At 38.3% G+C, this 15,262-nt stretch overlaps 1 protein-coding gene across 3 annotated transcripts in view; it reads right to left on the bottom strand.

Moving 5' to 3' along the window:
- The window catches only part of VAV3 (vav guanine nucleotide exchange factor 3), a 181,596-nt gene that overhangs the window by 136,658 nt on the left and 29,676 nt on the right, over positions 1-15,262 (bottom strand). For all 3 annotated transcript variants that reach the window (XM_070939336.1, XM_070939338.1, XM_070939337.1), the window contains exon 2: positions 286-402. In XM_070939336.1, coding sequence (XP_070795437.1) covers positions 286-402 — 117 coding nt within the window. The remainder of the gene's footprint in view (positions 1-285; positions 403-15,262) is intronic.

Here is a 15,262-nt window from a genome sequence, read left to right as displayed (position 1 = left end):
TTTATTTCCACCTAAATGTATGTAACACCACCTTTAATTTCTCTGTGACTATACATCTTTATAAATGTTTCCCGTGTGAAGAAAACAAACTACAATCATGGGGATTGCAAAGGCAATTTTGAACAAGTGCTAATCCATTATAATCAAGATGAATTTCCCATGTTAAAAAACTAGTGTATCTACTAATCAGTCATCAGTTGCATCAATAAAGAGAGTAATCATTCTGCAGTAATTGTAATATACATAAACACAGTCATATAAAGGTAAGGAATATCTTGTAAATACCTTTCCAAAATCACGAACATCAAACAAGTCAAATGCTTCAAAGAGTTCGCTCTTCTTCATACCAAATATTTCACAGCAGGCAGAAAGGAATGTTCTTATATTCTTCAAGCACAGAAACTAAAGAGGAAAAAAGATAATACTTTTAGTAAATTATCTAATTATCAGCAAGGATATTCAATTTCATTCAAAGGTGTGTGCCTCTCGGGGACTTTCTCCAATTATTATAATTTCCTAGAACTTTTATAAAAGCTACACCATGAAACCTTTGCACAGGAAGGTCAGAGAAGATAACCAAATGCTTGATGTTTTCTTTGACTAATTGGTCCTCCAATGTGTGAAAAAACTGCTTTTGCTTTTCCATTTCAAACAGAACTCGTTCGTTGGAAGTCTATTGCTCAAGAAATTCCAATTTCTCTGGGTTTATGCTACTGGTTTCATGATTCTTTAAATGGCCACTTTGATGGTGAGGACATAGTAAAACTACTTTTTCTGACTTTGAAAGTTGCCATTAAACGCAAGAATCCAACTCCCAAGCAATACAAAAGCACAGTAATTAGTTAATTGCCTAAATTCTAATTGTAGTTATAGTTGTGTTTTTAAATTACCCTAAATGTTAACTCGGTAAATGCAGTTACGCAAGTTGTTAATTGTATAACTAGTTAACATTAGGGAGCAAATGTAACCAAAATGCTTTATTGGAAGAAAACCAGATTCTGCAGTAAATACAGTATATTTTACAATACTTAAAATTTTAAAAGCCACAAATGCTTATGGTAAGAGCAGAATGAAAAGTAACCACACTACCACAACATAATGCAAATACTGGTAGAAATGAAAACTAGTAAACAACATAGAATGAAAATATCGGTAACTAGCATTTTAAAAATATTTCCTGCTCTTACAACAATGAAATGTAAGACAACTGATTTGATTTGAGAAAATCTGCTGATCCTAATATTTCCATTTCAACTGCTAAAAAGCAACTTAAATGTAAGCTGTTTTTTAGACTCTAATAGCACAATTGAGTCATCTTTTTCAGTTTCCTCCTCCTCCTTCCTTTTTTTGCCCTTGCCTTGAACTAGAATGGAGTGTAAGCCATATGCCTTCAAGACTAAAGAAGATATTGCTTCTGCAGAAGAATCTACTTCTACATCTCTCCTCACATATATGCAAGTTAGGGCAATAATTACCAAGGTAAGGCAAAGGCAGAAACAGTATTGTTTTTTTTTTTCTACCTAACACATCAAAAGTGCCACTGGCTTAATCTAAAGGCCAAACTCTCTAGAATGGTGCTGCTTTGGCCTGTTTTCAAAATAGTTGCTTTTGAAATACTCTCTGGACGGAGAGTGCTCTCTGAAATAGGGGGCCACCAGGAAGAATGCCTGTCACTTGCCCTGCAACCCATGAACATCTCAAGAAGGATGTCTGCAGAAGGCCCCTCTTTATGGGCAAGCAGGTCAAAGGAGGGTGGTTCAGTTATAGCAAGGCATTGACTGATCTATGTATTTGAAATTGTAAACTGCCCAGAGTTCATTGATTGAAATGTATCGGCATAGAAAATAAATGGATGAATGGATGGATGAATGAAATGAAATGAAATGAAATAATGAAATGAAATGAAATGAAATGAAATGAAATGAAATATCCAATGCTGAACTGTAAATGGCTTTAAATGTGATAACCATGAGTTTGAATTGGGCCCAGAAGTCTACCAGCAATCAATTCAGTAATTTCAGAATAGGTGTTATTCCACGGGTGAAATCTAATTTTTTTTGCCACCGGTTCTGTGGGTGTGGCTTGGTGGGCATGGCTTGGTAGTGGTCATGTGACTGGGTGGGCGTGGCCATTATTTTAACTTTTTAAAGCATTTTTAACTAGTAAAAAATGCTTTAAAAAGTAAAAGAAAAGTTTCCGATGATCAGCACCTGACCAGCCTGGCCCCCCTCGCCAAGCCAAATCCAGTGCCTCCTAGCCCCAAAGATTGCAAGCCTTTCTACCTCGGCCACCCAGTCTGGGAGATGACCGGGGGGATGGGAGAGAGAGAGAAACAAAGTGCTCGGCTGCTCCCCCTTTTCACCCCCAGCTTCCTGTTGAGGATTTTCACGCCTTGCTTCATGCACCCGGGATTGTCACCCTCGTCTTCTTCTTCCTCCTCCTCTCCAAGTGGAAAAATGCCAGGAGCGCAAAAAGAAGTGCTTGCTTGCCCCTGGCCTTTTTCCATTTGTAAGGAAGCTTTCGTACCTGTGAAGGCAAGTCTGGCTTCCTGAGCTAAAAATCTCACCAGTACCGCTGTGCACATGGCTTGTGTGCGCGTGTGTGGATGTCGGGCATGGGCTGCTGCAAAGACCAGGAGCAAAGACACCCACACCCACACAGGCTTTAAAAGACCTTTGAATGAAGACCGGGGTGGATTGGAGGGGTCATTTCCCTCCCCCTCCCTGCCTCCGCACCGACATTCAGTGCAGCAACTCACACACACAGGCTTTAAAAGACCTTTAGAATGACTTGGGGCTCCTTCAGGTTGGCCTCCAAAGAAAAGAGGAATGAAGGCGGGGGTGGATTGAAGGGGTGAATTCCCCAACTCTGGTTCAGCCGGCCGGGGATGGGATGGCAGGCATAGGCTTCTGCGAAAGATCAGGAGCATAAAGACACACACATATACACAAGCTGCATGCACAGCAGTACTGGTGAGGTTTTTAGCGAGCAACACAGGAAGCCAGACTTGCCTTCACAGGTATCAAAGCTTCCTTACAAATGGAAAAACATCAGGAGCAAGCAAGCGCTTCTTTTTGCACTTGCTCCTGGCATTTTTCCACTTGGAGAGGAGGAGGAGGAGGAGGAAGAAGACGAGGGCAACAATCCCGGGCATGTGAAGCAAGACATGAAAATCCACAGCAGGAAGCTCGGGGTGAGTGAAAAGGGGGAGAAGCTGAGCGCTTTGTTTCTCCGGAACCGGTAGAAAAAAATGCTTAAAAAGTTAAAAAAAAAAAGTTCTGATGATCGGCCATTGCTCAGCTGATCATCGGAACTTTTTAAAAAACTTTTTAAGCATTTTTTTACTACCGGTTCTCTGGAAATAAAAGCAGGAAGTAACGACGACTGGGCGGGTGGGCGGAGCCTTGCACCGCCATCGTTACCGATTCTCCGAACCATCAGCCATCATCGCTACCGGATTGGCCGATCCGGTCCAAACCGGGAGCATTTCACCCCTGTGTTATTCCCATCAGGAATCCAGTTGTCCTATTTTGTATCAACTGAGTTTTGGATTGTCTTCAAAGGCAACTTGATGTAAAGAGCATTATAACAGTCTAGCTGAATGGTAGGGTAGGCATGGGTCGAGCTTGGTCCAAATAAAATCACATCAGAACTCGGTCAAGACTTCCCCGGCCACATCCTCCTGTTATATAAGCAGCAGCAGCAAGTTGAGAAGTACCTCCAAATCATGAATTTTGTGGAGAGATATCCTCATCCATTCTAGAAGCCAATCTTTTTTTGGAAGAGAGCAATGGTTCCCATCTGCTTCTTGTTCTGATAACAGATGGACTGATTTGGTATCAAGCTGTTTCCTTGTCACCTTGTGAGAGAACCTGTTCTCACACAATTTTGTTCTAAAACTTGCACATTTTGTGCTGAGGTACATGTTTTCAAACAGTCTATCTTAAAGGGAATCTCTTCTGCATCAGTATCTGCATGATGTACTATGAATACACCTCAGTGAATTCCATAACATAGTCCAAGAAATGCATTCACTTTACAAGACTCTCACAGGCCCTGAATAAAATATTCAAAGTATTATGTATTGCAGGAGAAAATTTAGAGAAACAGGGTACTTTTCTAGGGGGGAAAGGAAGTGTATTTATACTGAATTTCTATCTCAGATCTCACATAGTGTTTTTAAAAATCAAGTTATTGGGTTTTTTTTCTTTTTTAAAAAATAAAAGATGTATCCTATGTAGCTAAAAAACAAAATGATTCTATTGTAAAAAGGACCAATATCCCCTGGGAGGATTAAAACTAGAGGCAGAGGATTTCCTTATCAGTACCCTTATTTATTTATTTTATTTATTTATCGGACTTATATGCCGCCCTTTCTCCACAAGGATTCAGGGCGGCTCACAGCAATAAGCAACAACAAGTCCAAATTAAAATTCAAACAATAAAAGAATCTAAAATTCCCATTAAAACCCCTTCAGTCCAGGCCAGCCTGGAGAAACAACCATGTTTTAAGGTCACAGAGGAAAGAGCGAAGGTCGGGGGCCACCCCTTGAGTGAGAAAGTTGTAAATTTATGTTTACAAATCAGTTACTCCCTTATGATGAGTAAGTGATGTTTCAGATAATCAGGATTGGAAAGTTTTATAAACTGAGAAACAGTTTTGTTTGTTTCTTTTCTATTTCACTTTTCCTTTCAGACTGTTTACAGGGGAGAAATTACTATTTTTCAACAGCATAAAAATATCCACAAAGTTAATATACGTATGCTTTGGGTGATGTTACGCAAAATTGGTAATCTATGTATACTCTATGTTTTATAGTAGATAATAAATCAATGTGTAATATGATGCATCAATGGTGAAATGGGGCTATGACATTGACTGAAGTTAGTCAGTGTATTTAAGAGCATTAAAACAACTATTTATCAGCATTTGCCAATCCTGTCTCCAAAGGAAAACGAGACACATCTTTGGTTACAACACTCAAAAGTAATTCCTTTAAGTAACAAGGCCCTTGACAATAGGATGAAATCACTCCTATTGCTTGAAAGTGCACTTTGAGTGTTTGGTTTCAGATTTAATGACCCCATAGCCAACTCCTTTGTTTTTCAAACAGATTAAAAGATTATTTCTTAACCGTTGACTTAATCCAATTAATTGTCCAAATGTGGTATTAATGCTTCTATAGGAAAACAGACTTTATAAGTTTCTATTTTTTCATCATTTGTAGGGGGTCACAAAAACAATTTTACAGCACAGAACCATATAATGCTAAACATTTTTGAACTAATTACTTTTTACAAAAGGGAAACATTGATAGAATGAGTAAACTTGACTATCTTGACTATGTTGCTTTTCAAATAAATAAATCTGTATGTTTAAAGAAGAAGAAGAAGAATAGGCTGTATTGTTTCAAAGGGCATGAAAACTTCGCTGAAGCAGATTTTGTAAAAATGTCAACGCACATCTTAAAATGTGTGCTACTTTATTATAATAAGTGAATCTACTTCGCAATTCTAAAGGGGCAGCTACTCCATGAGTAGCAAACCATTTTTTAAATGATATACTCCATTTCAGAGTAAAAGCATCAAACCTGACTTGACAGCTCCTGTTGCTGACTCTGCAGTGCACAAATAGCTTATACATAAACAATTTTAAAATGTATTTTATTTATATAATTTTCCCAAATTACATTTGGATCCTGAAATGAGAGTGGAACTGTAGTGTAAAAAATATACAGTGCCAACTATGAAAATCTTTTTACATGCATCATTCTAGGGGGTTCGGCCGAACCGTTTGTTAAATTGCTGGCTCACCCGCCCCATTTATTGGCAATAAATAGTAGTGCGGAGGAGCGGGGCAAGGGGCGAGGCAAGCCAGCAATTTAACAAAGGGTTCGGCCGAACCCCCTAGAACCAGCAGAATCCCACCACTGGTTATACCTTATGATTCTTAATGAACGTATCTTTTCTTTTATGTACACTGAGAGCGTATGCACCAAGACAATTTCCCACGAAGAGCAAGTCAGAAAGATGTCCTTTTTTTATATATCTGCCAGTTTAACTAATTTGATGAATTCTTCTTCTTTCTTTCAAGTATGCTGCTTGGCTTTCATTATTTTACCTTTATAATTTGCAGTGTGTTGCCTTGCCTAATAAGCTCTTGGTTTACTGGCCCGGCCTGCACTCCTCATTTTCCTTTTTTTATTAATTCCTGCAATGTACAGTAGGCTAAGTCTCTATCTGTTTTTAAGTGTGCATGCCAAGATCCTTAAACTGTATCCATATGTGCATGCTTGTAGTCAGGAAGGAGTCCTGAAAAGTTCTAAAATCTTTTCAATAGTGAACCTAGTAATTCAGAATGGATTATCTAGATTAAATCCCATTATAAAGATACAGCTTTCCTCATGTGTATGATAGCATTGCCTCTTTGCTTTTCAAAGCTGCATGTTTTAAACGGAGGAAACAGCCACTGCTCTTCCTTTCATTTTCCATAATCTTGTATTGAATTTTGGTGTAAAAGAGACTCAAATGCTATTGGCAGCTAAAAACCTTTCCTTCTTTGGTGTCTAATTAGCAGTTTTCATTCTCTGTTTCCTATAATGGGCTCTTTACATTTCCCACATCAGTCTTGCACGGTGGAATGCCAGACTGAATAACCATCAAATATATGGTCTTCTACATAACTTCTACACTGGATAGTAGAAGGTTAATCCTCAATTTTTGCAAAGATACTTTTTTATTACCCATGTTTCTTACTTTTTATCCTAAAACATTTATCATACCAGTAGATATTTATGTTAAATTTAAAGCAGTAATTTTTTTTAAAAAAAATGCATTTTTCTACGAGGTAATGAATAGGATGTCATTGCTGGAATTTAGTTTAATTTCCCAGAACATGTTTCACATGGAAGCATTTCGTAATCTGCTTCCCCCCATTGCTCCCTGTATCTATGTATGCAGTATACATCTTCTTAAAAGGAAGTGAATGGTTTGGGTGCTAAGTACCGCATCTTGATTTAAAGACATCTTCAGATAAAGTTTCTCTTTTGGTGACTACATGGACACCATCATTCAGCTTCCATAGCACCACAATGGAAATTGTTTGCTAGGTATTTTGTGGTGCCAGTTATACACACGCAGATCTCTTCAGGGTCTTTACTGCATTTATAAATCTTCAACAGAAATGAGCCAAAAACAAGTTGTGGGCTAGAAATCCCACTTAAAGCATATGAAAGAACACGGGCGCAAATGCTTACTTTTCAAACCAAAAGAGATAAGGACACCCAGAAGTAATTAGTTTCCAGTCTGCAGTTCAGTTTTTCCAGGGAACTTTCAAGGCCTGATACTATATTTTGTGATTGGGCTTTATTTTTACGCTGCTTCACATTGTTGTAATTCTGCTTTGTGAGCCACAGAGAGTTCTATGAGACTGCAGCAGCATTCAAGATAGGTAGGTAGATAAACAGGTAGGTTGAGGGTAATAGATGGATAGTCAGACACAGCCAATATATTGGTTTGGTTTGCTCTGTGGATTCAGGTTACTTAAAATGAAAGTAAGTGTCTTAAGTTCAGCAGCGGCTTTAATGTGCCAGTTTTGATTATCACCTCTTTTAACAAAATTATTCCTGCAAGTGTTACCACAATGTTCATGAATTCCAGAAGTAAAAAAAAAAAAAAAAAAAAAGTAGATTGAGTTTATCAGGTAGTCTATTTCAAAATTAAACCATATTTATGTGTTTATTACTTTTACATGCCATCCATAAGAGCTGCGGTGGTGCAGTGCAGTACTGCAGGCTACTTCTGCTGATCACCGGTTGCCAGCAGTTTGGCAGATTGAATCTCACCAGGCTCAAGGTTGCCTTCCATCCTTTCGAGGTGGATAAATTGAGAACCCAGATTATTGGGGGCAATATGCTGACTCTGTAAACCGCTTAGAGGGCTGTAAAGCACTGTGAAGCGGTATATAAGTCTAAGTGCTATTGCTATCTTGCCATCAAGCAACTCTACGCAGTTTACAAACAAGATAAGAAAGTTTGGTCATAACGCACCAGGCTAGAAATCATGAAATAATCAGTTCCAATCCTTCCTTAGCCATGAAAAGCATCTGGGTAACCTTGGGCCAGTCATTCTCTCTTAGCCCATCTCACCCCAGAGTGTTGTGGTTGTACGGAAAATATGAAGAGGAAGGAGTATTAGGTATGTTTGTCACCTTGAGTTATTTGTAAAAATAATTTAAAAAGTGGGATACAAACAAACAAATAAATGCAAAACATTAAGATGATAAATATTGACATTAAAATGAACAAAGATATATAAGGAAGGAACCAATGTGTAACCGGGGGAGAAGGTGGAGTCTTCTTTTAATACCTCCAGTATGGAATGCCCCCAATAGGCCCCCAGGCCAATCAGCAGAACCAGGTTTTAAAGTTCTTCCAAAAGGCCAAGAGTGTGGGAGAAGGTTCCATCTTGAGGGGCACAAAGTTCCAAAATAGTGGCCACAGCAGAAAAGGTTATTCTCCTGGACCCCTCCAGCCAGAATTCCTTGAGCAACAAAGTCCACATCATTCATGTCCCTTCTGCAGGCATGAATGGGGCAGGCCAATTCCATAGGGGTAATATGGCTTTGGGAACCTGAGCTAAGACGTAAAAAAGAAAAAATGATGTAAGTAATAGCAACAATAGAACATAACATACACTATTCCTAGGCAGATACCCTAATCAAGGAAGTGCTTTGTAGGCTTCTGGGTATGATTACAATTGATCTTATTCCACAGTGCATTGCACTTAATGGTGACAGGTGGCTCTGCCTTAGTGAGGCCAATTCACCTCACTCAGATCCTTCAACAGAAGTGGTCTCTTTACATGTGCATATCACACATGCACTCACCAGTTAGAAGTAAGACACCCCAGTTCTTTAGAGAAATGATTTGAGGGGGTGATTCATTCTTATCTTCATCCATGCTAAGTATCCTTTCAAAAATCTGTACAACATTAGTTGTAGCCTATGTACTGTACTACGGAAGTAAGAGCTGGAGGATCTCACTAATTCAGATCTGGATCACCCTACTTATGATAACTTTAATAAATTATGTAACAAACATGCAGTGTTGCAGAAGAAAGCCAAAAGTAGGATAGCAGGCTAATTAAAAATACTGACAAAAGCTAACCATTTTCCTCCACAGAAATCATTCCTTGCTCTTTTACAGTTTTCAACAACCAAATAAATTAAATTAGTTCTGCTCTGCTACCACAAGTAATTGTCATCATGTTCAATACAAATAGCTGAAAGCATTCTAATTGAACGTCATAAAAATGCTAATTCGCAATACCCCTAATGCTTCCTCATGAGGCCCCAGAGGAGAGAGGAAAAGCAAATTTTAAAGAAGATTGTTAGAAGAATTGAATTATTGGTTTTCTAATCAACCCCCTTAAATTATACGCCAGTAAAAAAGAATCAAGCTAGACCAATACTTTTTTAGACCATTACATTAAAAGCCTAGAGGTATATGGATGTTTTAAACTGATGCCAAAAGCTCATAAAATTTGCTGTCAGCTGTACCTAGTCTGGGGGGAAAAACCACCATTAGGGCACTGGTATCAAAAGTGCACTATTTTGGATTACCAGATAGTGAAATCCCTGAAAAATGTAGCACCTCAAGAATGATAGCTTTTTTTCTTACTCAATCCAAACTTTTACTTACCGGACTTTTGCGAGATAGACAAGAATCAGGGTTATATAGGAGTTGGGACAGGTGGTATGCTTGGCTGCAAAAAAAGAAATCTTAAGAAGAATGTAAAATATTAATCTTAGTGTGAATGTGGGTAAATATTTATAGGAGCATTGCATGGCAGTTGAGAATTCTTTCTTCTGGATAATCTTTTCTTTTTTTGATGATTTGGTTTAATGAAGGTTTGTACTATCTCTAGGCAAAAATTGATGCTTTAAAACTCTATAGGTATTATATTACTCTCTGCAATGCTATCCATATTGCTATTTTTTTTCTGTAATTTTTAATAATTTTCAATAAAAAAATTTTTTAAAAAAAAGAATGATAGCTTTTTTTGTGCCACAAAGTTCAGGTACCCCAATCACAAAAAAGCAATGGGAAAACAAATTGGTAGCTTCAGAGCTTATAAATAAAATCTGAAAATTCTCATTCAGTTAAGCTAGAATTAGAATGAGCAACCAGCATCAGTACGTTAAAAAAAAATGAAACCAAAATAAAAAAATAACTGACCTAATAAATGATACTGAAACTATTTGATCAATGACCAAACTTTGAGACATGGAAATTCAATTTATTTCTATTGAATCAATATGTGGTTAAATTAAATTAAATTAAATTTTAAAAAATACACAATCTGGTATCAGTGAAGAAATATTAATGGCTTCCATCTAGGACTTAAGGGAAAAAAGCATAAAAACTCATTCATCATTCTAAATATTTGGTCAACAACAACGCTGACTCGTACAGAAAGGGAAGCCATTCAAAGCAAAATCCGTGAACAGATCTCCTGCTTACTTTGTTTTCCTCTGCGAAATTAAAACAAGCACAAGGAATTCTAAATTTGACTGGAGTTCTAGGCTGAATTGTTTTAACTCCTATTTTTTCAAAAAAAATATTACTTCCCAGATGTATGTTCCACCCTCCACCCTGATTTGGATTGCACAACACGACAACCACCACATGGCAACAAAATAGTAGTTTTCTGTTTGCTATCAAGTCAGGCTCCCAATATTTCTCTCAATTTTTGCATTTCAGCTAATAGCCTCTGGCAGGGAGAAATATAATACAAATGTGAGCACCCTCCCATTCACAGCACCTGTGGCAAAGTAGAATAAATGATCAGGCAATGGGATTATAGATTGAGCCATTCTTTTCAAATGTGCATACTTCTAGCAAAGTTGCTCCTGGCCAACTCTGTTGTCTTAAGCCTTTTAACTGGAAATGCAAGAATTGAAAGGGAACATCTAAAAAATAAACAATAAATAGAAAGGGCTCAAGAAGGATATTTGAGGAGGAAGAATGAAAAAAAGAAAATTATAATCACCTTATTTAGATGCTCAGTGTTATGGATGGTTCTCAGTTTAGTGAGGTTTTCTGGGTGGCCTTAGGCTGGTAACTTAATTCATAGTGAATTAACTTCAATTCATTGAGTAAATTACAATAGGCTGAGATCATAGACAGTATTAGGATTATTTTATATGAGTTACAAAAACCATATGAACACTTAATGGCAGCAAAGAATTAAGAGAATGTGTACTTTATCTCTTTGTTGCCATCTAGTGATCATTCAGAATTTTGCAATATATAATGATTTAGTGCCATTTATTTATTTATTTATTTATTTATTTAATTTATTTATTTATTTATTTATTTTGAATTTATATACCGCACCTTCTCCCAAGGTACTCAGGGCGGTGTACAGCCAGATAAAAACATACAATACAAATATTAAAAACAATTAAAAGTATATATATTAATTTGGCCCCAACTTAAGATAACAAACCAATTAAAAATATTTAAAAATATGTTAAAAAATATGTTAAGCCAGCCCGACTTGCTGAAAAAAGAAAGTTTTAAGGGCACAGCAGAAGGCACCGAGGTCTTGGATTCTTCTTATCTCTGGGGGCAGCTGATTCCAGAGGGTAGGTGCCCCCATAGAGAAGGCCCTCCCCCTGGGGGTCACCAGCCTACATTGTTTGGCTGATGGCACCCCGAGGAGGCCCTCTCTGTGGGAGCGCACAGGTCGGTGGGAGGTCATTGGTAGCAGCAGGCGGTCTCGAAGATAACTAGGTCCTATGCCATGGAGCGCTTTAAAGGAAGACCACTGGGAGCCAATGCAGCTCACGCAGGAGTGGTGTTATGTGGGAGCGCCAGGTGGCTCCCGTGATTACCCGCTCAGCCGCATTCTGGACCAGTTGGAGCCTCTGGGTGCTCCTCAAGGGGAGCCCCATGTAGAGAGCATTGCAGTAGTCCAGGAGCAAGGTGACGAGGTTGTGTGCATCATGTGCACAGGGACATGATGGCAAACCTATGGCATACGTGCGGGAAGTGGCACACAGAACCATCTCCCCGGACATGCGAGCCGTTGGCCATTGCTCTTCCAGGTTCCGGCGTGCTGGCCACCTGGTGTTCATACATGCGGGAGGGCTGGAAATCGGAAGAGCAGCCACCCAGTGCACATGTGCATGCCAGGAAGATGAACTTCCGGTTTCCGGCACACGCATGCGTAACAGCCAGCTGATCTTCACATGCGCATGCACACCAGAAACCAGAAGACCAGGTGGCCAGTGCCAGGTGACCTGGAAAACAAAAGATCATGTTCCCAGCGCGCTCATGGGCACTGAGCAGCTGCTCTTCCGGTTTCTGGCACACACATGTGCACTGGCCAGCTAGTCTTCATTTGTGCATGTGTGCAGATGGTCAGTGTGCATGCACGCACCAGAAACCAAAAGCAGCCACCTGGTGCGCATGCACGTGCCGGGCGGCTGCTTTTCCGGTTTCTGGCAATCGTGTGCGCTTATGCCCGCGCACCCTCCCATTTTGGCACGGTGCCAAAAAGTTTCTCCAACACTGATTTAGTGCATTCTGTGAATCAAAGCATTAATTTATTGGATTGGTTTTTATTTAAAAAGTAATATCAAAAACTCCTAACTCCTCAAAGAAAGGGCAGGGCACAAACTTAATAAATGCAAATAAATATTAGTATGGAATTATCATTAAAGAAATTCAAAGTGAACCTGAAATAAATTCAAAATGATCCTAGAACCTCCAATGCTTATCTGCAGCAGTTGGATTCTTATCACCCTGGCAGAGCTTTTATAAGATTAAATCAGGGAGAAACAACAAGGAAAAAAGAGAGAGAGAAAAGCAAACATAAAGCAGAGACATCAGGATTGACTCACACAGAACTTAAAAATAGAATCTCCATTTGTTTGGCCTTCAAGTATCTTCTATAAAACATTTACCAAGACACAGCTGACATATTGATTAGAATTCTCTGATGGTGTTGTTTTATAATTGAAATGTTTGGCACATTTTCCCAAAAAATCTATGAAGTATACATGACTATGTTTGGGGCATCACAAGTTAGAAAAAATATGCCTCATCTACATCCATGAAACAGTGGCTGGGGGGGGGTTCCCACTTCCAAATCTATACACAGACTTGGAATTCCCAGGTAAACCTCTCCATCCCAATACCATATTAGCTGGAATTAACTCTGCTTAGCTTTTGAATAGGCAGGTATTCCCACCTTCTAAACTCTGGGGAATTTATGGGGGATGTGAAGATTTGGCAAACCACTTGAAGCAGGAGGAAAAAAATTACCTAATCCCCTGGAGAAATTCTAGGATGAAGTTCATAAAATCAAATATGGCACTAATCTTTTTGGTAAGTAAAAGGAAGCAGACCTCGACCTCAGCAAAACTACTATAGGTGCAGGTCGCCTTCCAACATATGTGCATCCAAATTAAAGCTATTATCTATTGAAACAAAGATACCTTCTTGGATTTCTAACTACCTTCCTTTCATTGTCCCAAATTTCTTTCATACAGGTGCATGATAAATTATTTTCCAAAATTAAAAACTGATGTTGGCAATAAATATTTAGAACCTTGCATATTTTACTTCCAAAGTCCGAAACATTTGTTAAGATCTGTTGGGGTTGAAATAGGAGTTCTTAATAAAACCAAAGTGCTAGACAGATTTCATCTGTAAATTGTTGACAGAATCGGAAGTTAAGCTTCAATTGCTAAAGGATACAGAAGGTATTAAATATCTACATTTTAATACTTCACGACATTCTTTAAGGATTAGAGCCGGCCATCCTATACCTCGCTGATCCTCTTCCCCAACCCTTATACCAGCTGCCAATCCTTGCATCAAATGTATTAACAGAAGAACAGCTGACATTGTGTCTTGTATCAGTGGAAGATAAAGGAAGCCAAAAGAAACTGCTTCTCTTGTGATTGCTTGTGGTTATTTATGCAGCTCCAGCCTAAAAGCATCTGATTATTTTCGTATCTGGGAAAAAAAAATCTTTCTTGTGGCAAAGTTGGATGACTCTCCCTACCACTCTGTGCTCAAAGTTACAAAGGCTAGCAATTGAAGTTAATGTCAATATTTCTATTTCAGTGCCTTCTAAACCTGCAGCTTGTTTCAATAACCATCCAAGTTGCATCCTCTATTTCATCTGTTTGTTTTTCAGATTCACCTTTTGACAGAATGGCAAGTAGTTTGTGGGGTTTGCATCAATAAAGATAGCCTAATACAACTCAGTGCTGTCCATCCCGAGTGGGAATACAGTAGTAATTTCAAATTGTTATTCTAATATATTTGGAGGATCCCAGATAGTGATCAGGTGAAGAAAATAGAACATTAGAAATTCAATGTTGTAAAATACTGAAAAACTTAAAACAGAAATATGGAATTAATCGGAAATGTTTGAATATATTGTCTAACGTTAACATACCAGAGCCCATGAGCAAAAGATTAAAATGACTGTTCCCTCTTTATGGAAAATATCACTCTGCAATTGGTGTGGTTGTGCCTTAAGGAGTTAACATGGACAATTTCTGCTTGCATGCTAAAGTAGACACCGGAAAAGAAATAGAAAGCTGGACGGAAGTAACAAATGATGTAACAATACAGGCGTACAGTTGAGAATTGAGATTAATAAAAATAACTGCTTTGACTCACGTGGTTACATGTTCACAAGGAACTTTTGGTGTTTTGTTTTCACACAGAAACTATTTTTTCATGTAAGGGGACAGCTACAAAGCAACCAATTACAAGGTTGGGGGACAGTTACAAAGTTGCCAATTAACTTTTAGAAATTGGCATTCATCATGCCAATGTCTATTGCCTCCAGACCAAAACAAAGCCTAACATACTTCTCCAGGTTTTTGTGCAGAGGTAAGAAACATCAATTGTAAACATTAAGGCACAAGAGTTAAATAACTATTATTGAGTAATAATAACTGTTTTACATTATTGCTATTTTAAAAACCTCATCAAAATCTTCATCCAGAAAGAACATGGTTGTTCCTTTATATATTAAATCAACATTTTTTTCATTTTCATTCAGTCAATATTCTCACGTTTTCAGAATAAAAAAAGCAATCACAATATGCGATGATGAGAAAACAGGAAGTCCTCAACGTACAACTACAACTGGGTGGGAATTTCTGTTGTTAAGCAAGGCAGTTGTTAAGTGAGTAATGCCCAATTTTATGACCTTTTTTGCCTTGGTTGTT

This window comes from Pituophis catenifer, unplaced genomic scaffold, assembly GCF_029215685.1.
Source record: "Pituophis catenifer annectens isolate HBS135680 unplaced genomic scaffold, rPitCat1.0.hap2 SCAF_3, whole genome shotgun sequence".
NCBI classification, from domain to species: Eukaryota; Metazoa; Chordata; class Lepidosauria; order Squamata; family Colubridae; genus Pituophis; species Pituophis catenifer.
The sequence above is the reverse complement of the archived record's forward strand: the minus strand, read 5'-3'. Positions and strand labels throughout refer to the sequence as shown.